At 43.5% G+C, this 25,186-nt stretch overlaps 1 protein-coding gene across 1 annotated transcript in view; it reads left to right on the top strand.

Annotated features, from left to right (window-relative positions):
- The first annotated feature begins 7,123 nt into the window (after positions 1-7,123).
- Positions 7,124-25,186, top strand: part of TMEM123 (transmembrane protein 123) — a 98,231-nt gene continuing 80,168 nt past the window's right edge. Inside the window, exons 1-4 of the mRNA XM_043482154.1 lie at positions 7,124-7,153; positions 10,914-11,066; positions 21,519-21,638; positions 21,730-22,267. Of these exons, the coding sequence (XP_043338089.1) occupies positions 7,124-7,153; positions 10,914-11,066; positions 21,519-21,638; positions 21,730-22,267 (841 nt within the window). The remainder of the gene's footprint in view (positions 7,154-10,913; positions 11,067-21,518; positions 21,639-21,729; positions 22,268-25,186) is intronic.

The raw sequence follows: 25,186 nt of genomic DNA on the forward strand, positions 1-25,186 counted from the left end.
GTTGCTTGTCTGATGGCTGACTCATATATATCTACAAGCCACAACAAGAGGATGTTAATACACTAGCAAGGAACAAGGGTATATACGCACTCCAAGCCAGGAGCCAGGTTTTTGAAACATCTCTTAGTACACAGACATACAGATATATTCTCTGATTACATATTCTCATGTATATAAATTGAAAGAGTTAACCAACCAAGAATATGAAGAAATAACTTCCAGAAAGGGAAATACAGATGGCTAATGAAATACACAATGGTATGTCATCTTAGTTAATAAAGAAGGAAATGCAAATGGAACAAAATGAGACACCATGATTTGCCTACTACACTGGTAAAAGTCAAAGACATAGATAATGATCAGTGTCAGCAACAGTGGGAACGTAAATTTTAAAGAGCACTTTACAATACTGATAAAAATTTTAAAACACAGATTCCTTACTAAATAAGCCCACTTCTAAGAGTCTAGTCTTCAGAATAACTTTTTCCCTATTGCCAGGATGTTGGCTGAAGAATGTCCTTTGTGTCATTAAATTTATATCAGTAGTAATCAGAGAAAACCTAAATATGTCAAAAGTGAGATGTTCAAATAAACTATATTTATACCTCACACTCTGATGCTTCATGGCCATCACAAAGAATGAAGCACATCTATGTGTGTAGATATGGGGAAATGATCACAATATATTGTCAAATTTAAAAAGCAAGTTGCAAAGCAATAAATGTAGTATAATCTCTTTTTTTGTGGGGGAAAAAAACCATATGTTCTATGTTTCTAAGTTCATATAAGTACACAAGTTTCTACATAACTATGTGCAAAAACAGAAGTAAAAACAAACCTACAAACAAAAACAGAGGTCTGAAATCTGGAAACACCCAGCTGCTAATCGTGGTTACCCCTGGGGAGGAAAAACAGGAAAGGCTTTGCCTTTTATGTATTTCTGTGTATTGTTGAAACTTTCTTTCAACATTAACTTTGACTTTTTTGAAATAAAATAACAAACTCAATTAAAGCAGTTATAAAATGTTTAAAGATTTGAGAAAGTGTTACCGAGTCCAGGCTCCCTCTGCTTGCCGCAGGATAGGCCAATGAATCCGAGAGAGTAGGTGTTGAGGTAAGAAAGAGACTTTAATCAGGGAGCTAGCAGACTGAGAAGACGGCAGGCTAGTGCCTCAAAATAACCATCTTATTGGGGTCTGGATGCCAGGTTCTTTTATAGATCAGAGAGAAAGAAGCAATGAGGAACCAAAGACAAAAGGCAGAATAGAGAGGGAGAGGCAGTGGGGAAGTAAGGTGAAAGGGTCTTTCAGTCTTACAAAATAACTCCAAGGGAATGTCCAGCCTTTGGAAGGGGTGTGTTAATCTCTTTTATTCACAAGTGGGCAGGGACAAACCATCTCTCCATGAGCTGAACAGAGGCACTTTAGTTCCCAGTCAAGCAGAGGGGTGGGGTCCTTCTGGCAAGCCATTGAGTATGATTATAATAATAAAAACAAGTCAAAGAAACAGTCTCCAACATGGAGTCAGAATTGGCTTCCTCCCTGCAACAGACTAAAGCTAAAGTCTTTGACTGTGTGGATGACATTGACTATGCTAAATCCTTTGACTGTGTGGATCACAACAAACTGTGGGAAATTCTTAAAGAGATGGGAATACTAGGCCACCTTACCTGTCTCCTGAGAAACCTGTATGGAGGTCAGGAAGCAACAGTTAGAACTGGACACAGAACAACAGCCTAGGTCCAAATTGGGAAAGGAGTATGTCAAGCCTGCTTCTGTAATGTTGCTTATTTAACTTTATGCAGAGTACATCATGTCAAATGCTGGGCTGGATAAAGCACAAGCTGGGAGAAATATCAGTAACCTCATATGCAGATGACATCACCCTTATGGCAGAAAGCGAAGAAGAACTAAAGAGCATCTTGATGAAAGTGGAAGAGGACAGTGAAAAAGCTGGCTCAGGTTGAGTGAAAAACTCAACATGGAAAAAACTAAGATTATGGCATCTGGTCCCATCACTTCATAGCAAATAGGTGGGGAAACAATGGAAACAGTGACAGACTTTATTTTCTTGGGCTCCAAAATCACGGCAGATGGTGATTGAAACCACAAAATTAAAAGAAGCTTGCTCCTTGGAAGAAAAGCTATGACCAACCTAGACAGCATATTAAAAAGCAGAGACATTACTTTGCCAACAAAGGTCCATATTGTCAAAGCTGTGGTTTTTCCAGTGGTCATGTATGGATGTGAGAGTTGGACTATAAAAAAAGCTGAGCACTGAAGAATTGATGCTTTTGAACTGTGGTGTTGGAGAAGACTCTTGAGGGTCCCTTGGACTGCGAGGAGAGCCAACCAGTCCATCCTAAAGGAAATCAGTCCTGAATATTCACTGGAAGGACTGATGTTGAAGCTGAAACTCCAATACTTTGGCCACCTGATACGAGGAACTGACTCCTTGGAAAAGACCCTGATGCTGGGAAAGATTGAAGGCGGGGGAGAAGGGGACGACAGAGGATGAGATGGCTGGATGGCATCACTGACTTAATGAGTTTGAGCATGCTCTGGGAGTTGGTGATGGACAGGGAAGGCTCATGTGCTGCAGTCCATGGGGTCACAAAGAGTCAGAGACTCTGAGTGACTGAACTGAACTTGATGACTGCAACAGAAGCAGTGATCAAATCTGCAAGAACTGCGTGCATGAATTATCTCTTTAAGTATTGTTTAGAATACTTATTCTAAACAGTTATTCACATATAGTCATGTCAGTTACTGAGGCCTTAAGTGGTAGCATAAAAAGTCATTTCCATGTTGTAGAAGAGGTAAGAAAGGAACAAAAAGAATTAAAATAAATTTCTTTCAACACTGTGGATGAAGAATGTCTCCGGTAATATCAGTAAGGAAAAAATGCTGCCATCACCAAGCCATCAGCAACTGCAGACACTCCCAAGTGTGTACTCTGAGGGAACTCAAGATGGGAGAGAACAGGGTACTGGCCCCAGATTTAAGATGCACATCAAAGGAATGGCTTCCATGGCCCAACTCTTGCGTCTTCCCCTATGCACATGAAGGTGTGCTCAGCTGCCCAGCGTGTCTGAGTCTTTGCAGCCCCGTGGATGCCTGCCAGGCTCCTCTGTCCCTAGAAAATCCTAAATTCATCCACTTGAGACGTCTGGGTTTTTTTCTAATTGATAGTAATCTTCTGATTTTCCAACTACCTGGTTTTTGCCAAAACTCACATATCCTGGCTACTTCCATACCTCTTTGGAACAAGTCCTCAGAGCTATCTGAGAGTCTGTCTCTCAGGTTTAAGTCCTTAGTAGGTACACCAAATAAAACATAATTTTCAACTTTTAGATTGTGCCTTTTTTCCTCAGTTGATAATACTTTTCTTTAAAGAAGTTGACAAACCAAGCACAGGGCTCTCAGAAAAATTCACCTGATCATTGATTTGTGCTAGAGGCCACAAGTTCAAATTTCACAGGAGACAGACAAGCAGCAGAGATCAATTAGGCCAGGTGGGAATAAGTTACTAAAGGCCAGAGGGGCTGTTTGGAGAGGGTGTACTGCTTAAAGGCCATAGCGATTTCAAAACTCCAGCTAGTTGAAATTTTGCATCTGGTATTACCAGATCTTTTAATATTTCAAAGAAAATCAGAAACCAGAATTTTTCATAGCAATGTTGCAGGAACAGGGGCCCCTTCCAGGGCCCAAGAGTGGGCTCTTGTTTAATACTTGAAAATGAAATGTCTGAATTCATACTAAAAAGGAAAGAGGTTTTGCTGGAAAGGAACGCCCAGGGGCACAGAGCACTAGTGGAAGGGAACATAGGAGCACTGCTCTGCCGCCTGGCTCACAGCCTCACGTTCTGTGGTAGCAGGCTTCATTTCAAGGTCATCTCTGACTTAGGGTTCCTCCTGGTTGCTTCTGCATCACTCAGCCAAGATGAATTTCAGTGAGAAGGATTCTGGGAGGTTAGTAGGAAATATAGACTGGGGTCTCATCTCTGCATTTGACCTTTGCTCATTTTTTCTGGTTGGTGGTAGATTGTTAGTTCCAAGTTCCGTACCCAGACCTCCTGTTGTAAGACAACTCCTGTAGATGGTTAGGTAACTATTGTGCCTGGCCAGGGCAGGCAGTTTCAGTCAGTGGTTCCCCTAACAGCAATAAACTCAGGTTGTACATTTTAACAATCAATTCCTTTAAAACCTTAAACGCTATGTCGGTAGACATTGCGCAAACCAGACAAAACACACCTCCTAGCTGGATTTGGCCGACAGCCTCCCATCTGCCGTTTTTGGGTTTTACTTATTTTTGTCTTCACAGAGTTCCAGTGGACTAATTCTAACACGTCCTTCACCACCCAAACCAGTTCCCTCTTCTTCCACTAGCACTTTGGCCATCCTATTATAGAAAATCAGAGTTCAAAGATTTTTTTTTTAATCGTATTTAAATCTCTCAATTTCTTATGGTAGCAAAATATATATAACATAAAATTTGCCACTTTAACCATTATATGTGTACAATTTGGTGTCATTAATTACAGTCAGAAGGTTGTGCAACCATCACCACTAGCTCTTTCCAAAGTTTTTTCATCACCCTAAACAGAAACTCTGTACCCATTAAACAATTAACTCCCCACTTCTTCCTCCCCTAGTCCCTGATAAATTCTAATCCATTCTCTGTCTCTATGAATTTGCCTATTCTAGGTAACTCACAGAAATGGAATCATACAATATTTGTCCTTTTGTATCTGTCTGATTTCACTTAGCATAATGTTTTCAAGGTTCATCTACATCACTGCATGTATTAGAACTTCAACTGAGTAACATTCCATTGTATGTTGTGATATTGTGATTTATATCAGGAAATAGGCTTTGGGTTGGCCAAAAAGTTCATTGGAATTTTTCCATAAGATGTTACAGAAAAACCCCAACAAACGTTTTGGCCAACATGACATTTGATCTTTGTTCCCATTTCTAGCACAGGAGTTTTAAAAACACTTGGCATCTTCTAAGTGGTGAGAGAAATAGAGGCTTCCTTTGTCACGTTAATGAGGTGATTTTTGGAATGCCTGTAGGTCAGCTAAGACTGGGTGCTGGTTGCCAGGGCAACCAACCCTGTGTTTGGAGGGCTGGCACTTTCAGCCCCTTGGCCTGGCCTTCAGGTAGAGGAGAGGGGCTAGATGTTGAATTATCACCCCATCTATTGATTTAATCAATTGTGACTATTTAATGAGGCCACCGTAAAGATTCAAAAGGACAGTTTGGAGAGCTTTCAGGTTGGTGACTCTACCAGAGATTGGTGCGTCTGGAGAGGGCGTGACAGCTCAGCGCCCTTCCCCCATACCTTGCCCTGCACCTCTTCTGTCTGGTTGTCCCTGGGTTATATCCTTTGATAACAAAACCGTGATCTGGTACATTAAAGGGTTTCCTGAGTCCTGTGAACCACTCAAGCAAATGACCCAAACCCAAAGAGGGGATCATGGGAACCTCTGATTTATAGTCAGTTGGTCACAAGCACAGGTAACAACCTGGACTTTTGATTGGCATCTGAAGCCCAGGGCAGTCTTGTATGACTGAACCCCTGACCTGTGGAATCTGATTCTATCTCCTGGTAGGAAGTATCAAAACTGAGTTAAAATGTAAGACACCTAACTGGTATCAAAGCACTGTTTGTTGGGAAACTCTCTCTTGTTACCATGGAAGTGTTTTCAGAACCATTTGTATGCATAGAGCACATTTTGCTTACCCATTTCTCTTTGAATGGACACTTGGGTTGTTTCTACCATTTGAATATTATGAAAAATGTTGCTATGAACATTGATTTTAAAATATCTGTTTGTCATTATTAGAGAAATGCAAATCAAAACCACAATGAGGTACCATTACACACCAGTCAGGATGGCTGCTATCCAAAAGTCTACAAGCAATAAATGCTGGAGAGGCTGTGGAGAAAAGGGAACCCTCTTACACTGTTGGTGGGAATGCAAACTAGTACAGCCACTATGGAAAAACAGTGTGGAGATTCCTTAAAAAACTGGAAATAGAACTGCCATATGACCCAGCAATACCACTTCTGGGCATACACACTGAGGAAACCAGATCTGAAAGAGACACATGCACCCCAATGTTCATCGCAGCACTGTTTATAATAGCCAGGACATGGAAGCAACCTAGATGCCCATCAGCAGATGAATGGATAAGGAAGCTGTGGTACATATACACCATGGAATTTTACTCAGCCGTCAAAAAGAATTCATTTGAACCAGTCCTAATGAGATGGATGAAACTGGAGCCCCTTATACAGAGTGAAGTAAGCCAGAAAGATAAAGAACATTACAGCATACTAACACATATATATGGAATTTAGAAAGATGGTAACGATAACCCTATATGCAAAACAGAAAAAGAGACACAGAAATACAGAACAGACTTTTGAACTCTGTGGGAGAAGGTGAGGGTGGGATGTTTCAAAAGAACAGCATGTATACTATCTATGGTGAAACAGATCACCAGCCCAGGTGGGATGCATGAGACAAGTGCTCCGGCCTGGTGCACTGGGAAGACCCAGAGGAATCGGGTGGAGAGGGAGATGGGAGGGGGGATCGGGATGGGGAATAAGTGTAAATCTATGGCTGATTCATATCAATGTATGACAAAACCCACTGAAATGTTGTGAAGTAATTAGCCTCCAACTAATAAAAAAATTAAAAAAAAAAAAAATAAAAAAAAAAAAAATAAATAAAATAAAATAAAATATCTGTTTGAGCCCAATTTTTATTGTTTTGGGTATATACCTAGGCATAGTAATAGGCTGGGTAATATGAAATTCTATATTTGACTTTTTGAGGACCTGGCAATCTGTTTTCTACACCAGTCACCAGTCACATCATTTTACATTCCTACCAACAATGCATGTAAGTTCCTCATTTTTAAGATGAAGAAATCAAGGGCAAAACTGGTTAGATAGCTTGACCATAGATACAGAAAGTCAACTACAGATCTTATAGTAGCATGTGGCCATAGGCAGCCCCTGGCATACTGCCTTTGCTGTGTACAGTTAGCTCACTCCCTGTTACCAGGCAACGGTTACCATGAGACCATCAGTGGGCCTATTCAGCCAGCATGAGTGGTGGCCATCAAATGGAGAGCAAGGTAAGAGGCAGATTCGAACTTTCTCCCCAGGGTCATCCTGCTGGTGAGCTGGGGGCCCAGGGATAGGCTGGGGGCTGTGTCCTGCAGGGCTCCAGAACCCTCGCCTAGGTCAGCCCCTGACCGGGCCCAGGCCTTGAGCTGGTGGAGAGCTGCTTCAGCAGCAGCAGTGTGCAAAGAATGCAGGCTGCAGGACCTGGCCTGGGCAGGTTGAGAAGCCTGAGGGCCAGTTGAGTTGGGTGACTGACTCCCTCAACAATGACAACTGGGCCAGGTCTGGGGACCGGGCCCCGAGGGAGCTGCCAACTGAGCTCTGCCTCTTCAGCCAGGGCTCATCCCTTAGGGGGCGAAAGGTGTGCCTTGGGACCTTGCCCTTTCTCACCAGAACAGAGAATAACATTTATTTGGTGGAGATAAATAGAAACACTCTTACCTGACCATGACCTGACCTCAAAAAAAGAGGAACTGACACCAAGAACTTTGTTTGCAAGAACTACATGCCCCTCCCTCACCTTTTCCGTAAAAGGGCTTTGCTGAGAGCTTTCAGGGAGTTTGAGGTTTCTAAGGCATGAGCCACCCATCTCCTTACACGGTCCTCAATAAGCCTTTCTCTGTTCCAAACTCCAATGTTTTGGTACTGTTTGGCCTCACTGTGCTCAGGCACACAGGCTTGTGTTTTGGTAACAAGCTGACAAGAGAAAGCAAGTATCTTGACTCCTAGTAAACTCTCTTTAAAAGGTTAACTCTACTAAGATTTAACTCATATGTTCAGGCTAATGACAGCACTATTTATACAAAGAGTGGGCCACTGGAAACAGACCAGTAGATATATTGGAGGAAACAAAAACAATATTGGAGGAAAGAATTTCAATTAAGTTCTGGATTTTCCTCTCCATGTGGAGAGAATTTTGTTTTGTTCTTTTCTTCAGGCCTAAGCTCTGAGAGAAGATAAAGTCATACTTGTCTTTAGCCTGATACCTAACTATAGAATAATCATAGAAATATTTTTGGATCACTATTAGTCTTACCATTCTAAACTAAGGGCCTTAAAAAAAAATTTCCTTGAAATGCAGCAAATATTTATTTTAGAGGAGTTGGAAAATTCAGAAAAGTAGAAAGGAAAAGACAAGGGCACCTGTTGTTGTTCAGTTGCTAAGTCACGTCTGACGCTTTGCAACTCCATAGACTGCAGCACACCAGGCTTCCCTGTCCTTCACTATCTTCCTGAGTTTGCTCAAACTCATGCCCACTGAGTCAGTAATGCCAACTAACCATCTCATCCTCTGTCGCCCTCCTCTCCTTTTGCCTTCAAGCTTTCCCAGCATCAGGGTCTTTTCCAGTGAGTTGGCTCTTTGCATCAGGTGCCCATAGTACTGAATCTTCAGCTTCAGCATCAGTCCTTCCAATGAAAATTCTGGGTTGATTTCCTTTAGAATTGACTGATTTAATCTTCTTGCAGATTAAGGGACTCTCAAGAATCTTCTTCAGTACCACAACTCAGAAGCATCAATTCTTCAGTGTTCAGCCTTCTTTATGGTCCAACATGTACAAGCATCTATACACGACTACTGGAAAAACCATAGCTTTGACTATACAGATCTTTGTTGGCAAAGTGATGGCTCTGCTTTTTAATAAGCTGTTTAGGTTTTCCATAGCTTTTCTTCCAAGGAGCAAGTGTCTTTTAATTTCATGGCTGCAGTCTCCATCTGCAGTGATTTTGGAGCCCAAGAAAATAAAATCTGTTACTGTTTCTACTTTTTCCCCTTCTATTTGCCATGAATTGATGGTACCAAATGCCATAATCTTAGTTTTTTTCATGTTGAGTTTCAAGCCAGCTTTTTCACTCTCCTCTTGCACCCTCCTCAAGAAGTTCTAACTTCCTCTTCTCTTTCTGCCTTTAGAGTGGTATTATCATCTGCATATCTGAGGCTCTTGATATTTCCCCCAGCAATCTGGATTCCAGCTTGTGCTTCCTCCAGCCCAGCATTGCTCATGATGTACTCTGCATGTAACTCAAATAAGCAGGGTAACAATATACAGCCTTGTCCTACTCCTTTCCCAATTTTGAACCAGTCAGTTGTTTCATTTCTGGTTGTAACTGCTGCTTCTTGACCTGAATATAGCTTTCTCAAGAGACAGGTAAAGTGGTATTCCCATCTCTTTAAGAATTCTCCACAGTTTGTTGTGATCCACACAGTCAAAGGCTTTCATTTAGTCAATGAAGCAGAAGTATGTGCATATATAGAGCTAGATATAGATACATAGATATATAGATATGTTTGGAATTTCCTTGCTTTTTCCATGATCCAACAAATGTTGGCAGTTTGATCTCTAATTTCTCTGCCTTTTATAAACCCAGCCTGTACATCTGGAATTTCTTGATTTGTGTACTGCTGAAGCCTAGCTTGAAGGATTTTGAGTATAACCTTGCTAGCATGTGAAATGAACACAACTGTATGGTAGTTTGAACATTCTTTGGGATTGGAATGAAAACTGACCTCTTCCAGTCCTGTGGCCCTTGCTGCCTAGAAAGCCAGAAAAATAACTATTAACTTTTCAGTACTTTTTTCCAGGCTTTCCCCCCCTAAATATGGCATTTTTGTTTGGTAGATATGGCTGAAATCATAGAACCTTAAAGCTTAAGAAAATTATTACAATTTGGGAAGCAAGCTTAAAAAACAGAATAAGGATAAATGAAGATTTCAAGGTTTAGGAAAGCACCCAACATAGAGTTAGGACTCCTTCCTAGCAAGTCACGGCCCTCACTGTCTTATGACACTCCTTTTGGTGGCATGTTCTTATTTACCTGTCCACATGGAAATGTGTCATTTATCTAAATGTATAAGCTCCGAGGACATGGCCACACATTATACTATTTTGTTTCTTCCTCCATGCCATGCAGAGTGCTACAAACACAGTAGGTCCTCAGTAAAGAATTTCTGAATGCTTATTACTGATTTCAGACCATCTTCAAAGTTAACACTCCTCAGACGCTCCATTAAGGGTAATCTAACCCAGGACCTGCAGGACCCAGTCTTGTCAGGGCTTCACATTCTGTGACCTTTGGTTCAGTAATCAAAGATCATTTAAAATCTTCTGGGAGGCTTCCCTGGTGGCTCAGTGGTGAAGAAACTGCCTGCCAATGCAGGAGGCACGGGTTCGATCCCTGGGATGGGAAGATCCCTCATGCCTCAGAGCAACTAAGCCCGTGTGCCGCAACTAGTGAGCCTGTACTCTGGAGCCCAGCAACTGCAACTACTGAGCCTTCACACCATGACTCCTGAGGCCCATGTGCCCTAGAACTCATTCTCCAGCAACAAGAGAAGCCACCGCAAGGAGAATGTACTGCAACTAGAGAGTAGCCCCCACTCACGGCAACTAGAGAAAAGCTTATGTAGCAATGAAAACCCAGCACAGCCCATAAATAAAAAATAATTGATTGATTTAAAATAAAGGCATCTGAATCTTTACTTCCATCACTTGAATGCTATGGGAAATTCAATCTGTAACCCTTAATAACACTTCTTAAAACCTCCTTTGCCCCATTTTTTTCACTTCAGTACATCTCAAGTCCATGGCTGACTTAAAGCCCCCATCTCAAAATCTTCACCAAAAATTCTCTCTCAACTTCATCCCCTGTGGTTCTTGGTTTCACGTTTCTTCCCCTTTAACTTCAATTTCTTCTTCCTTTCAGCCAAAAATTACAGCCGTTAATATCGTTTTGGTGTTCTCTTATTTCTTTTTCTTACTCTTATTTCTTCAGCTCAGCCCCCTCTCTCCTCAGGCTCTGATTTTGCATCAGGAAAGCTCAGGAATGGAGCTGCACACTCAGCCCCTCTCTCGGAAGGAGACCCAGAAGTTAGGACCGGGGGACAAGGAGGCAGAGAATGTGGGAGAAGCCATAAGTGTTTATAAGGTACTGTCTTTTCTTTTATTCTCATCACATGATGAAATTCTCACATATTAACTTACTTGGGGTGGACTACATGAAAGTTCTTTGGAAAAATATGTGGCAAGTTGTAAAGGTAAAATGATGAAATTTTCTTTGATAAAGGAGGTCACTACCAACTCACCCTCTCCTCCTTAGGATGTCACCTTGAAGGTATATGATAGGCCTGAAAAGTAGGATCTGCTCTTTTGGTCTTACAAAACAGTCACAGGACTTCTGACCCTTGAAACTGCAAACATTCCTCTGGAATTAGCTCAGAGGTCTCTCATGGGTATAATAAGATAATTACAAGGTATATCATCTTGTCTCTGAGAGATAAGTTTTCATTTTTCTCTTTTTTACTTTTTGAATATACCTGTGTGAAAATCGTTGTGATATCTGATATGCATGTTATCACTGATAATGCTTACTCAATAGTAAAATTACATTCTCTCTTCTATACTGGTATAGAGCATGGGTTCCCAACCAATGCCAGTCCATGGCCTGTTAGGAACTAGGTCATACAGAAAGAGGTGAGTGGCAGGCAACTGAGAGCCACTCCCCATAGCTCATTACCCGCCTTACTGCCTGAGTCCCGCCTCCCATGAGATCAGCATTAGATTCTCAGAGGAGTGAACCGTACTGTGCTTGAATCATCCCCAAACCAACACTCACCTCCCCACCTTTCAAGGAAAAATTGTCTCTCACAAAACTGGTGCTTGATGCTAAAAAGATTGGGGATTGCTGATATGAAGGGGTCTTTTGTTGGAGTCTTTGCTACCTTTCCCCAGCACTATGATATGGCCTTCCAAACAACCGTGACATGTATTTAACTATAATTCTTATTTGATCTCTTCCTCCAGTTCAGTTAATACCCAAAGTGCACTCCTGTGGAGTGAGAGCAAATTCAGGTAATACCCAACACTGCTTGACATGAGTCAACAGGTACCAACAGATAATCACCGAAACTTTTTGTTTTCCCCAGCTATCTCTGCATGCATTCTTGATGGAGTTTGCTGTAAGACTCCAAAGGACAGGAGGACGGTAGAACCAAGTTCAGAAAGTATGACTGAATGTTCCAGGACAAGGGGTATGGAGCTACCATTCATTTAGTTCTGAAGCCACAAAACTAGGATTCTGCCTTAGTTCTCTTTTCCTCAAACAAAACATCTGATTGACTCCACACTCAACCCACATGCCCAATGCATTCAGTTCTTCCATTTTCACTACTTCTACCCTCGTTCAAGGCACCATGCCACAGCCTCCTAACTGAACTTCCTGTTTCTACTCACTTGTCTCTATAGCAGCTGGTGTAACCATTTTAAAAATATAAACCATAACATGCTAATGCCAACTTTTTAATGGTTTTTCATCATATTTAAATTAACACCCAACTCCTCACCTGTAAAGTCCCAAGCCTCATCTTACATCTCTTTGCTTCAGCCACACTTGCTTGCTTTCTGTTCCCCCGACACACCAAGCTTATATAAAATGTACTTCCCCCTGGTTTTCACATGGCTCTTTTTAAGACTCAGTTCAGTTCAGTTGAGTCACTCAGTCGTGTCTGACTCTTTGTGACCCCATGGACTGCAGCTCGCCAGGCCTCCCTGTCTATCACCAACTCCCGGAGTTGACTCTAAGTCATGTCCATCAAGTCGGTGATGCCATCCGACCATCTCATTTAAGGACTCAGCTGAACTTTTACCTACTTACAGAGGACTTACCTATTTATTCTAAAGTAACTGCCCAGTTGTTTTCCATCACAATCTTGTGTTTTGTCAGTATGACACTTTTCTAGTTGTTTCTTGAATATATGTGCGTGTTTTCAATTGCTCAAACTTTTGTTGAATGAATGAATGGTAAGCCTTACTCTTCTGTTTCCTAGATGGGAGAGGAAACACTGAGCAAGAATTAAGAGCCTAAGAACTTTACATCAGATTTTTCTTTAACTTCCTCACAACAGCTATTTTATTTACTTCAAATTCTCCACCATTATTAACCCTTACTATAGAATGGCCTGGGGATTTAGGCAACTAACTCCATATGAAGGGTTGAAGAAATAAAAACACCAAATAATGGGATCTGTGGCAGTGACTTTAAACAGGAAAGGAAAGTGTGCCAATTCCTAACAGCTTCCTATAGAGAAGAAATAGAGCCAAAGTGGGAGCTGATAAACAACCCGGGACTAATGCCCATGGAACTTCCATTGGAAATGCCCATGGAACTTTCTGGTGCCCATCACCTGAAGTCTCTGAACTCAGACCTCACCTTCCTACTGCCTCACACAACAGAATCCTGCTCGCATCCATGCTGAACAGTCTCCATCACCACCTCTCCCAACCAAATCCTTCAGATTCAGACACAGCTCTCCAATCCCTTTTTTTTTTTTTTTTTAACCCTTTGGTGGGGGGCGGTGGGGGACTGGGTCTTAGTTACTGCCTATGGGATCTAGTTCATTGATTGAACCTAGGCCCCCTGCATTAGGAGCTCAGAGTCTTGGCCACTGGACCACCAGGGAAGTCCCTTCAATTCCTTTTTGAGAAGTCAGTCCTTAAAACCTTTAATCCACTAAGAACTTTCTTCTCTGACTTCCTTATTTCAAAAGGAAAATCCAGTAGGAATTCATTGGTCTTCCTTCGGTTTTCTTTACCATAACTTGTCCATTTGGGTTTTGTTTTGTTTTGCTCTATTGTTACTTTTAAATATTCATTGGAAGAACTGAAGCTGAAGCTCCAATATTTTGGCCACCTGATGCGCAGAGCCAATTCACTGGAAAAACCCTGATGCTGGGAAAGATTGGGGGCAGGAGGAGAAGGGGATGACAGAAGATGAGATGATCGGATAGCATCATCGACTCAATGGACGTGGGTTTGAGCAAACTCCAGGAGATGGTGAAAGACAGGGAATCCTGTCTTTCAGGAGGCACTGCAGTTCTATTATTAAGACAGGAAGCACTGCAGTCCATGGGGTGCAAAGAGTCAGACACAACTGAGCAACTGAACAGCAACAATTTTTACTTTTACTTTTGTCTTAATCTTAGAATCCTATATAGCATCAAACACAAGATACCAGTAAGAGTTTTTGTTTTGGTTTGTTTGGATTAATGAACAGATTCACACTCTGGCTGCAGTTTGTACTCTGAAGGGAAAAAAACATGAAGATAAAACTAAAAGAAGAGGGAAGAAGGAGGTGTGACAAAAAGAGGGGCTCTAATATATAAGGAAAGGAAGTGGGGTACAAAAGAGGGAAGACACCCCAAAATCAGCTTTCGTTGTGAAGACTTGATCACAGTTTCTAACACGTTGTCAATCTGCTAAAATGGAAGTCGACAGGAAATAGGCAGAATCAGGGAAAGGGCCACAGGCCAACTCCCACTCTTGTGTTAAATTTTCCACTGCCTTGCCTTATTTGCAGTTACCTCTCAGTCTTAAAGTCAGGCAGATTCTGATTTGTTCTTCGTGCAAGTATGGCTTTCTCAACAGAATGATTTGTATATAGGTAGAAAGTAATAATCATCTGTAGACATCAAACCAGATGAGCCTTCCTCTCTCACCTCTTTTTTTCACAAATAAAAATTTAGTGTGGGATATACACACGTTTTGGTGGGAAAACATGAACTCTCAATAACTTTCGTATAGTCATAATAGAAGCAGTTTCTGTCATTCCTATCCAGAAATGAACTCACTCTGAAACCACTCACTGGGTCTATCATTTTATGTGATAGCTAGATCACAGTTATTCACTGCTATTTCCTAGCATGTAGCACAGTGTCTGCTACATGTCATGCATGTAGTAAGTTTTTGTATATTTTCTGATAGAGTGAAATAATAAATGGTAGTTCCAATCTCTGGTACACCCCTAGGTGATCTTAAATCAAAGATACAGACATATGGGAAATACAGGATGGTTTTTTTGAAAAGAGCATAATTGAGGGAGAGGAGTACCAGAGCTCTGCTGCTCTGTTTATCTCTATCTAAAATTCATTCCATGAATAGAAACCAAATGCCTTCTATGTGACAGGAAGTGTGTTATGCCCTGAGGTACAAATATAAAGACACAGACCCTGGCTCCAATGTGTGCTTTTCCATTATCCCATCATAGCCTCTAATCACATTCTATTAGATACTAGGCTGTAACTGTCACTATATCTGTCTTGCCACTATACTAGAAGTTCTGTTAGGACCCAGCCCATCACAGAGCAAGCACTAAATAATAGCTGGTAAAGCATCTAATGGAGATTGTAGCCTCCCAAGGGAAAAGGACATAATCAACCATAGTTGATTCAAGTTGTGAGAAAGTCAGGATTCTTAGTTGTGAGAAAGAAAAGCTGACTCTGGCTGAGACAGCAGAAAAGGAGCATGTTGAAGATACTGGGTGGCTCTCAGAATTATCAGAGGGTAAAGAGAATCATCACAGAGGTTAGGCCTCCAGAAATGATGCACAAAACCAGCAGAACTAGACCAGTGAGGAAACCGTCTCCATTGCAGCTCCCCACCAACACCACTTCTGCATCAGAAACTCAGTCTTGTAACCCTGGAGAAACTGCTGCTGCTGCCAGGGCTGCCAACAAGGACAGCCACCTCTAGAGCTACTCTATCAAATGCCAAAGAACCAGAGAGCATCTCTTGTTCACGGAGAAATGAACCAGCTGCTGGAAAGGCAGGCTGAGCCCGGATTGTGAAATGCTTGGACAGATGGGTAGGCAGACATCAGCACAACTTATTCCTAAAGCAGATTCCCAATTAAATGGGGGCAGTGCTAGTCACTGTCGTGTCTGACTCTTTGTGACCCCATGGACCGTGGCCTGCCAGGCTCCTCTGTCCATGGAATTCTCCAGGCAAGAATACTGGAGTGGGTAGCCATTCCTTTCTCCAGAGGATTCTCCCCACCCAGGGACTGAACCTGGGTCTCCCACATTGCAGGCAGATTCTTTACCATCTGAAACAACTAAAGAAAGCTAAATCTGCAGTGCTTGCTTTTTGTATTTCCACATATGGTTGAATCAACAGATGAAAGTCTGTAAATTCAGAACAGAACTGCCCCCAGGTAAACTCTATGATTAGTCATGTCTACAGTTCAGTCAGTTCAGTCACTCAGTCTTGTCGAATTCTTTGCTACCCCATGAACTGCAGCACGCAAGGCCTCCCTGTCCACTCTGTCCATCACCAACTCCCGGAGTTTACCCAAACTCATGTCCATTGAATCAGTGATGCCATCCAACCATCTCATCCTCTGTCATCCCATTCTCCTCCTGCCCTCAATCTTTCCCACCATCAGGGTCTTTCCCAATGAGTCATCTCTTTGCATCAGGTGGTCAAAGTACTGGAGTTTCAGCTTCAGCATCAGTCCTTCCAGTGAACACCCAGGACTGATCTCCTTTAGGATAGACTGGTTGGATCTCCTCGTAGTCCAAGGGACTCTCAAGAGTCTTCTCCAACACCACAGTTCAAAAGCATCAGTTCTTCGGAGCTCAGCTTTCTTAATAGTCCAACTCTCACATCCATACATGACTACTGGAAAACCATAGCCTTGACTAGACAGACCTTTGTTGGCAAAGTAACGTCTGTGCGTTTTAACACGCTGTCTAGGTTGGTCATAACTTTCCAAGGAGTAAGCATCTTTTTATTTCATGGCTGAAAGAGCCACTTTGATCAAGAGGCTCTTTAGTACTTCTTCACTTTCTGCCATAAGGATGTTGTCATCTGCATATCTGAGGTCATTGATATTTCTCCCAGCAATCTTGATTCCGGCTTGTGCTTCCTCCAGCAGCATTTGTCATGATGTACTCTGCATATAAGTTAAAAAAGCAGGGTGACAATATACAGCCTTGACGTAATCCTTTTCCTATTTGGAATCAGTCTGTTGTTCCATCTCCAGTTCTAACTGTTGCTTCCTGACCTGCATACAGGTTTCTCAAGAGGCAGGTCAGGTGGTCTGGTATTCCCATCTCTTTCAGATTTTCCACAGTAATAAACTGTGATCCACACAGTCAAAGGCTTTGGGATAGTCAATAAAGCAGAAGTAGATGTTTTTCTGGAACTCTCTTGTTTTTTTGATGATCCAGCAGATGTTAGCAATTTGATCTCTGGTTCCTCTGCCTTTTCTAAAACCAGCTTGAACATCTGGAAGTTTGCGGTTCACATATTGCTGAAGCCTGGCTTGGAGAATTTTGAGCATTACTTCACTAGCGTGTGAGAGGAGTGCAATCGTGTGGTAGTTTGAGGTTCTTTGGGATTGCCTTTCTTTGGGATTGGAATGAAAACTGACCTTTTCCAGTCCTGTGGCCATTGTTGAGTTTTCCAAATTTGCTGACATATTGAGTGCAGCACTTTCACAGCATCATCTTTTAGGATTTGAAAGAGCAGAACTGGAATTCCATCACCTCCACTAGCTTTGTTTGTAGTGATACTTCGTAAGGCCCACTTGACTTCACATTCCAGGATGTCTGGCTCTAGGTGAGTGATCACACCATCGTGATTATCTGGGTCATGAAGATCTTTTTTGTATGTTCTTCTGTGTATCTTGCCACCTCTTCTTAATATTCGCTTCTGTTAGGTCCATACCATTTCTGTCCTTTATTGACCCATCTTTGCATGAAATGTCCCCTTGGTATGTCTAATTTTCTTGAAGAGATCTCTAGTCTTTCCCATTTTGTTGTTTCCTCTATTTTTTTTTTTTTCTTTTATTTATTTTTTTTTCCATTTATTTTATTAGTTGGACACTAATTACTTTACAATATTGTAGTGGTTTTTGTCATACATTGACATGAATCAGCCATGGATTTACATGTATTCCCCATCCTGATCCCCTCTCCCACATCCTTCTCCACCCGATCCCTCTGGGTCTTCCCAGTGCACCAGCCCTGAGCACTTGTCTCATGCATCCAACCTGGGCTGGTGATCTGTTTCACCCTTGATAATATACATGTTTTGATGCTATTTTCTCTAAACATCCCACCCTCGCCTTCTCCCACAGAGTCCCAAAGTCTGTTCTGTACATCTGTGTCTCTTTTTCTGTTATAGGGTTATCGTTACCATCTTTCTAAATTCCATATATATGCGTTAGTATACTGTATTGGTCTTTATCTTTCCGGCTTATTTCACTCTGTATAATGGGCTCCAGTCAGACGAATGGATAAGGAAGCTGTGGTACATATACACCATGGAATACTACTCAGCCATTAAAAAGAATTCATTTGAATCAGTTCCTCTATTTCTTTTCCTTTTTTTTTTTTTTTTCTATTTCCTCTCCACATCCAAGTTAAGGAGTGGCAGCTCCACTTTGTTGGAGCAGGCGTGAAGAGATACTCCACGTCCAAGGTAAGAGAAATCCAAGTAAGAAGGTAGGCGCTAGAAAGGGCATCAGAGGGCAGACAGACTGAAACCACAATCACAGACAACTAGCCAGTCTGATCACATGGACCACAGCCTTGTCCAACTCACTGAAACTGAGCCATGCCATGTGGGGCCAGCCAAGATGACTGGGTCATGGTGAACAGGTCTGACAGAATGCGGTCCACTGGAAAAGGGAATGGCAAACCACTTCAGTATTCTTGCCTTGAGAACCCCATGAACAGGGGTATGAAAAGGCAAAAAAGATAGGACACTGAAAGATGAACTCCCCAGGTCAGTAGGTGCCCAACATGCTACTGGAGATCAGTGGAGAAATAACTCCAGAAAGAATGAAGGGTTGAAGCCAAAGCAAAAACAACACCCACTTGTGGATGTGACTGGTGATAGAAGAAAGGTCCAGTGCTGTAAAGAGCAATATTGCATAGGAACCTGGAATGTTAGGTCCATAAATCAAGGGAATGTTAGGTCCATAAATCAAGGCAAATTGGAAGTGGTCAAACAGGAGATGGAAAGAGTGAATGTCGACATTCTAGGAATCAGCAAACTAAAATTGACTGGAATGAGTGAATTTAACTCAGATGACCATTATATCTACTACTGTGGGTAGGTATCCCTTAGAAGAAAGGGGTAGCCATCATAATCAACAAGAGTTCAAAATGCAGTGCTTGGATGCAATCTCCGTAACAGCAGAATGATCTCTGTTCATTTCCAAGGCAAACCATTCATTCAGCCTCAGTTCAGTCGCTCAGTCGTGTCCAACCATTGCGACCCCATGAACAGCACGCCAGGCCTCCCTGTCCACCCTGTCCATCACCAACTCCTGGAGCCTACTTAAACTCATGTTCATTGAGTCGGTGATGCCATCCAACCATCTCATCCTCTGTCGTCCCCTTCTCCTCCTGCCCTCAATCTTTCCCACCATTAGGGTCTTTTCAAATCAGTCAGCTCTTCACATTAGGTGGCCAAAGTATTGGAGTTTCAGCTTCAACATCAGTCCTTCCAATGAACACCCAGGACTGATCTCCTTTAGGATGGACTGGTTGGATCTCCTTGTAGTGCAAGGGACTCTCAAGAGTCTTCTTCAACACCACAGTTCAAAAGCATCAGTACTTCGGTGCTCAGCTTTCTTTATAGGCCAACTCTCACATCCATACATGACTACTGGAAAAACCATAGCCTTGACTAGATGGACCTTTGTTGACAAAGTAATGTCTCTGTTTTTAATATGCTGTCTAGGTTGGTCATACTATCACGGTAATCCAAGTCTATGCCCCGACCAGTAATGCTGAATAAGGTGAAGTTGAACAGTTCTATGAAGACCTACAAGAGCTTTTAGAACTGACACCCAAAAAAGATGTCTTTTTCATCATAGGGGACTGGAATGCAAAAGTAGGAAGTCAAGAAACACCTGGAGTAAGAGGCAAATTTGGCCTTGGAGTACAGAATGAAGCAGGGCAAAGGCTAATAGAGTTTTGCCAAGAGAATGCACTGGTCATAGCAAGTAGCCTCTTCCAACAACACAAGAGATGACTCTACACATGGACACCACCAGATGGCCGACACCAAAATCAGATTGATTATATTCTTTGCAGCCAAAGATGGAGAAGCTCTACACAGTCAGCAAAAACAAGACCGGGAGCTGACTATGGCTCAGATTATGAACTCCTTATTGCCAAATTCAGACTTAAACTGAAGAGAGTAGGGATAACCACTAGACCATTCAGGTATGACCTAAATCAAATCCCTTATGAATATACAGTGCAAATAGAAATAGATTTAAGGGACTAGATCTGACAGAGTGTCTGATGAACTATGGACGGAGGTTCATGACATTGAACAGGAGACAGGGATCAAGACCATCCCCAAGAAAAAGAAATGCAAAAAAGCATAATGGCTGTCTGAGGCGGCCTTACAAATAGCTGTGAAAAGAAGAGAAGTGAAAAGCAAAGGAGAAATGGAAAGATATACTCATTTGAATGCGGAGTTCCAGAGAATAGCAAGGAGAGATAAGAAGCCTTCCTCAGAGATCAACGCAAAGAAATAGAAGTCATGTCTACAATGATAGACTGAACCTGAGATCAGAAATTATACAATCTGTCATAACATATTTTGTGGGGTTTAACTGCTATATCAAGGTCTTTATGTCATGAACTCTGGGTCAGGTACCAAAAGAACCAACAACATTTTGATCTGCAACATTTATATAGTTGGGCTTGGGGCGTGGCTGGATGTTATGTGCCCTGGATCCTTCTCAACTGAGGGTTTCCCACCCAAATCAGGACTAAATTTTTGTCATTCTCTTGCATCAGCCATGGGTTACTACAGGTTATTTCAGAGTTCTTAGCAGAAACAAAATGCAGACTTTAGGAGTACTGCAAGTCAAGACAGGTGAGTAGCACTGGCTCCAAGGGCTGAAGAGATACTTAGGCAAAAACTATTCAAAACAGCTTATTCCATCCCAACTGGGATAGCAGACGCCTTCTCCAAGGAGAGAACTTACTAGGTTAGACGTGTGCAAACTCGGTCTTGCCGGCTATACTTTCCTCTGAATAGCTACCGATTCTTCGGTGTCCCCCTGCCGCCATTCCCCCCACCTCCGCCCCAGAGTCCACTTTAATAACTGCTTTAGGCACGGAAGCTGTCTAGAGAAGCCGGGAACCTGTGAAAGAAGATGGCGTATAATTTGGGGTATAGAGATCAAGGATGTTTTACATATAAAGTGAGTGAAGCCGCTCAGTCGTGTCCGACTCTTTGCGACCCCTTGGACTGTAGCCCACCAGGCTCCTCCATCCATGGAATTTTCTAGGCAAGAGTACTGGAGTGGGTTGCCATTTCCTTCTCCAGGGGATCTTCCCAACCGGGGGATCGAACCTGGGTCTCCCGCGTTACGGGCAGACGCTTTACCGTCTGAGCCACCAGGGAATCATAAACGAATTTGTCGAGTCCTCCACCCCTCGCCCCATCTTAGGCTAGATCACTCAGAAAAAAACAACAAAAAAAACCCTCTGACGGCCCAGGACCCCTCAAAGGGGATCCCATCTACTCCAGCTTCTTTCCCGGACCTCCCTTTACTCCGCCCTCGCCCAAGGCTTCTCCCTCTCACTCGAAGCCGCAAGCATCCCACGCGCCCCACCAGAAATCTACTCTTCAAAGACTTCCTTCCGAGCCCAGCAAAGCCCGGCGCGCTCGCTATCCGGAGAGGCAGCAGGTGCTCGCTATTTTCCAAAAAAAAAACCGAAACTGCCATTTCTGGGGGGAAAAAAAAAAAGGAACCTGATGAAACCTTCTGGGGCTCGCAGACGCGCGCGGGAAGGGGAGGCGGCGAGGAGAGCCCTACTCTGCCAAAAGCAAGCCCCGCCTCGTCCCCGCCCCTTCGCCTCGGGCCCGCCCCCCGCCTTAGCCCCGCCCCGCCGCCTCGGCCCCGCGCCGCTGCCACGGCTCCGGCCCGCCGCCTCAGCCCCGCCCCGCCCCCAAGCCTAGGCCCCGCGCCCGCCCCTCAGCCCCGCCCCACCGCCTCGGCCCCGCCTCGCCCCCCCCCCGCCGCCTGGGCCGGCACGCGACGCCCCCTCCGGGTCAGGCTCCCGCGCCGGATTTGGTGTTTGGGGGGAGGCGGCGGGAGGGGCGGCGTGCGCGGCGGAAGGGGAAGGGGAAGGGGAGCGGGAGCAGGCTCTCAGCCGTGTCGCCGCCGCCGCCGCCCGGTGAGGACCCGCGAGGCCTCGGCGTCCCGCCTCGGAACAATGGGACTAGGCGCGAGAGGTTTCCTGACGTTGCTGGCCCTGGGGGTCGTGCTTGGGGTGGCGCTGCTGAAGGTCTTCACGGACAGCGCGGACCCCGAGGGTGAGTGGCCCCGGGGCCGCTCCCGGCCCGCGAGCCTCCCGGCTGGCTGTGGCCGCGCGGAAAGTTGTGCGAGTGTGGGGACGGGCGCGCGGCGGCCGTGCGCGGGCCTGAGGGCGGCTGGGGGCGGCCAGGCGGCCTCGCGCCCCGCGGGGCCGCCGGCGGAAGGGGCGTCTGGCCCTCCCCTCAGCTCCGGGGCGCGCCGCGGCCGGGGCCGGAGGGCGGCGAGTCACCTGTTGCGCTACCGACGACCGGCCTGCAGCGCGGTTGTTACAGCCTTTCCCCGAAGTTAATGTGTCTCGTGGAGGTTAGAGTTCCTCTCAGGCTTCCTTTTGTAAACGGTTAGGGGGACTGGAAAATATGTCTACCGACTCCTGAGCAGACGTGTCTACCAGTTAGTTGCTAACCTTTCAGCGTTTTCCGGCGTCTCATCGCGTCGTGTAAAATCAAACCAATTATGCATGTATAGTCTTAAGGACCCCGGACGCCTCAAGTTTGCACTTTGGGGCTCAGGTTGGGAGCTTCGGGGGCGTGCGGCCAGCCCTCCCGGGCGCAGGTGATGCTCGCGCCCTTGTGGATGGCCGCTCCCGGCCCCTCGTGTACCGTAAACAGCGGCCGAGGCGGATCTACTCTGCCGCCTTGAACAGCTGCGCGGATGTTAGGAGTTCAGGGCACCGCCAGTAGGGTAACGACAGAATGATTTTGACCTTTAGCTTCAGGGGGAAGGGAGGTGTCCCTTTAGGCCCTTGGCCTTTTGGGGACTTTTTCGGTAAAGCGGCGAAACCTGGGATTTCCTGTGTAAATTTTGTTTTCTCTTTGTCAACTCTTAGCAGAATAAGTTAGTTTAAAGACCCAAGCTTTTCATGGTTTTTAAATTCTATCCACTGTATATTTAGCTTTACATTAGTTTTATCTAGAGTTTGCAAAACCAGATGGTTCAGACACAACGCCTACTTTTGCTAGAATAATCTGGGTGAATTAGATAACGACTTTCCTTTGTTTTGCTGAATTTTTTTGTTTGCTGAATTGCACATGTGACAGACTAGCTTTGTAGACCTCATTTTGAGATCATTTAAGGAAAGAATGATCAGTAAAAGCATGTCCATCATATTTTCAATATTACGAGGTGTTTGATTGTAAAAGTGAACTATCTAGAGTTAAACATAACTTGGTGCTAATTTTATACCAATATTTATGTCAGTAGATCTCCATTTTTTATGTTACTTTGTGAAAGTATACCTTTTTATTGTTTCTCTGAAGAATTACTGAGTAAAGTGTCCTTGCTTTTCTTTCACCCTCATAACAGATTTTTTTGCCCTAATTTAATACTCCCTCTTTGACAGTTCTGTTTATTACCTGATGTCTCACTAGATGTTAATGCTATTTGAAAATTTGGAATGCTCTACTATGTAAGAGCCTTGATTTCATGAACTGGTATCACCAATGTGAGCGGGAATCCGTTTCTCCAGACTATAATGTCACCTTGAAACTAAAGGAAGTTTCTATAAAGGACATCTCAAAAGAACAAGTAAATGTTATCCTAGTGTTTATAGGTCATCTGTAATCTGTTTAAAGTGTTATTATGAAGTACAGTGATTTTTGTCATACTAGAGTTCCATAACTAGTTTTTACTAGACACTTTCATTTCACTCTGTGAGCTCCTCACTCTGTGCTAGTTGAGGTCCATACATCATCCCATTGGATCCTTCCAGTATTATCCCCATTTTATAAATGAGGAAACTGACACTTAGAAGTTACCTAACTTGTGCAAAGTGAAACAGCTAATACAGGTTTGATTTCAGAGTCCAGAATCCATCTTTCAACCATTTTCCACTAAGCTGCATTGTGTGATGTTGACTCTTCAAGCAGTACTGTCATTGCCCAGAATATTGTGCTAAAAGATAAAAAGCATTACTGAAATTCTACTTTTAAGATTTTCTTCAGTCTGCTGCATACTTTAATAAATATTTTCAGTTGAAGGAGGAAGGATAGTTTAAACAGGTTAGCAAGCCAGCAAACAGGATAGATTGTGGTAGTGCAGCGAAAGATGTAAGGGAGAGGAAGGCTGTTACTCAGGACTGTTAGTGGCAAGTGACAGAAACCCACCTTAAACAGTCATAGGGGAGAGAAGGGACTTTAATGACCTTGAACTGAAAAGTCCAAGGGTTGAGGTGGCTTCAGAAATGCTGCATTCAAGAGATCAAACAGGTTGCTAAGAGACAGCCATTTCTAATGCTCTAGATTACATCTGTCAAATCTTAGGCAAGCCTTAAAGTGTTCTTAGCCTGCAGGGGGAATCCAAATAAGAGGAACTTTCTTTTTTTTTTTTTAAGAGGAACTTTCTAAAGTGGTTCAGTTCAGTCCCTCAGTCGTGTCCGACTCTTTGCAACCCCATGGACTGCAGCACTCCAGGCCTCCCTGTCCATCACCAAGTCCCGGAGTTTACTCAGACTCATGTCCATCGAGTCAGTGATGCCATCCAACCGTCTTATCCTCTGTTGTACCCTTCTCCTCAACCTTCAGTCTTTCCCAGCATCAGGGTCTTTTCCAATGAGTAAGTTCTTCCCATCAGTTGGCCAGAGTATTGGGGTTTCAGCTTCAGCATCAGTCATTCCAATGAATATTCACGACTGATTTCCTTTAGGATGGACTGGATTGATCTCCTTGCAGTCCAAGGGACTCTCAAGAGCCTTCAACACTCAAGTTTAAATGCATCAATTCTTTGGTGATCAGCTTTCTTTATAGTTCAACTCTCATATCCATACATAACGACTGGAAAAACCATAGCTTTTACTAGATGGACCTATGTTGGCAAAGTGATGTCTCTGCTTTTTAATATACTGTCTAAAGTGATTGGCAGACTTCAAAAGCCACCATAATGGGTAGCCAGTTAGGAGATGAAATCAATCTTTAATGAAACTG

The sequence above is a fragment of the Cervus canadensis genome, chromosome 11 (assembly GCF_019320065.1).
Source record: "Cervus canadensis isolate Bull #8, Minnesota chromosome 11, ASM1932006v1, whole genome shotgun sequence".
In the NCBI taxonomy this organism is placed as follows: domain Eukaryota; kingdom Metazoa; phylum Chordata; class Mammalia; order Artiodactyla; family Cervidae; genus Cervus; species Cervus canadensis.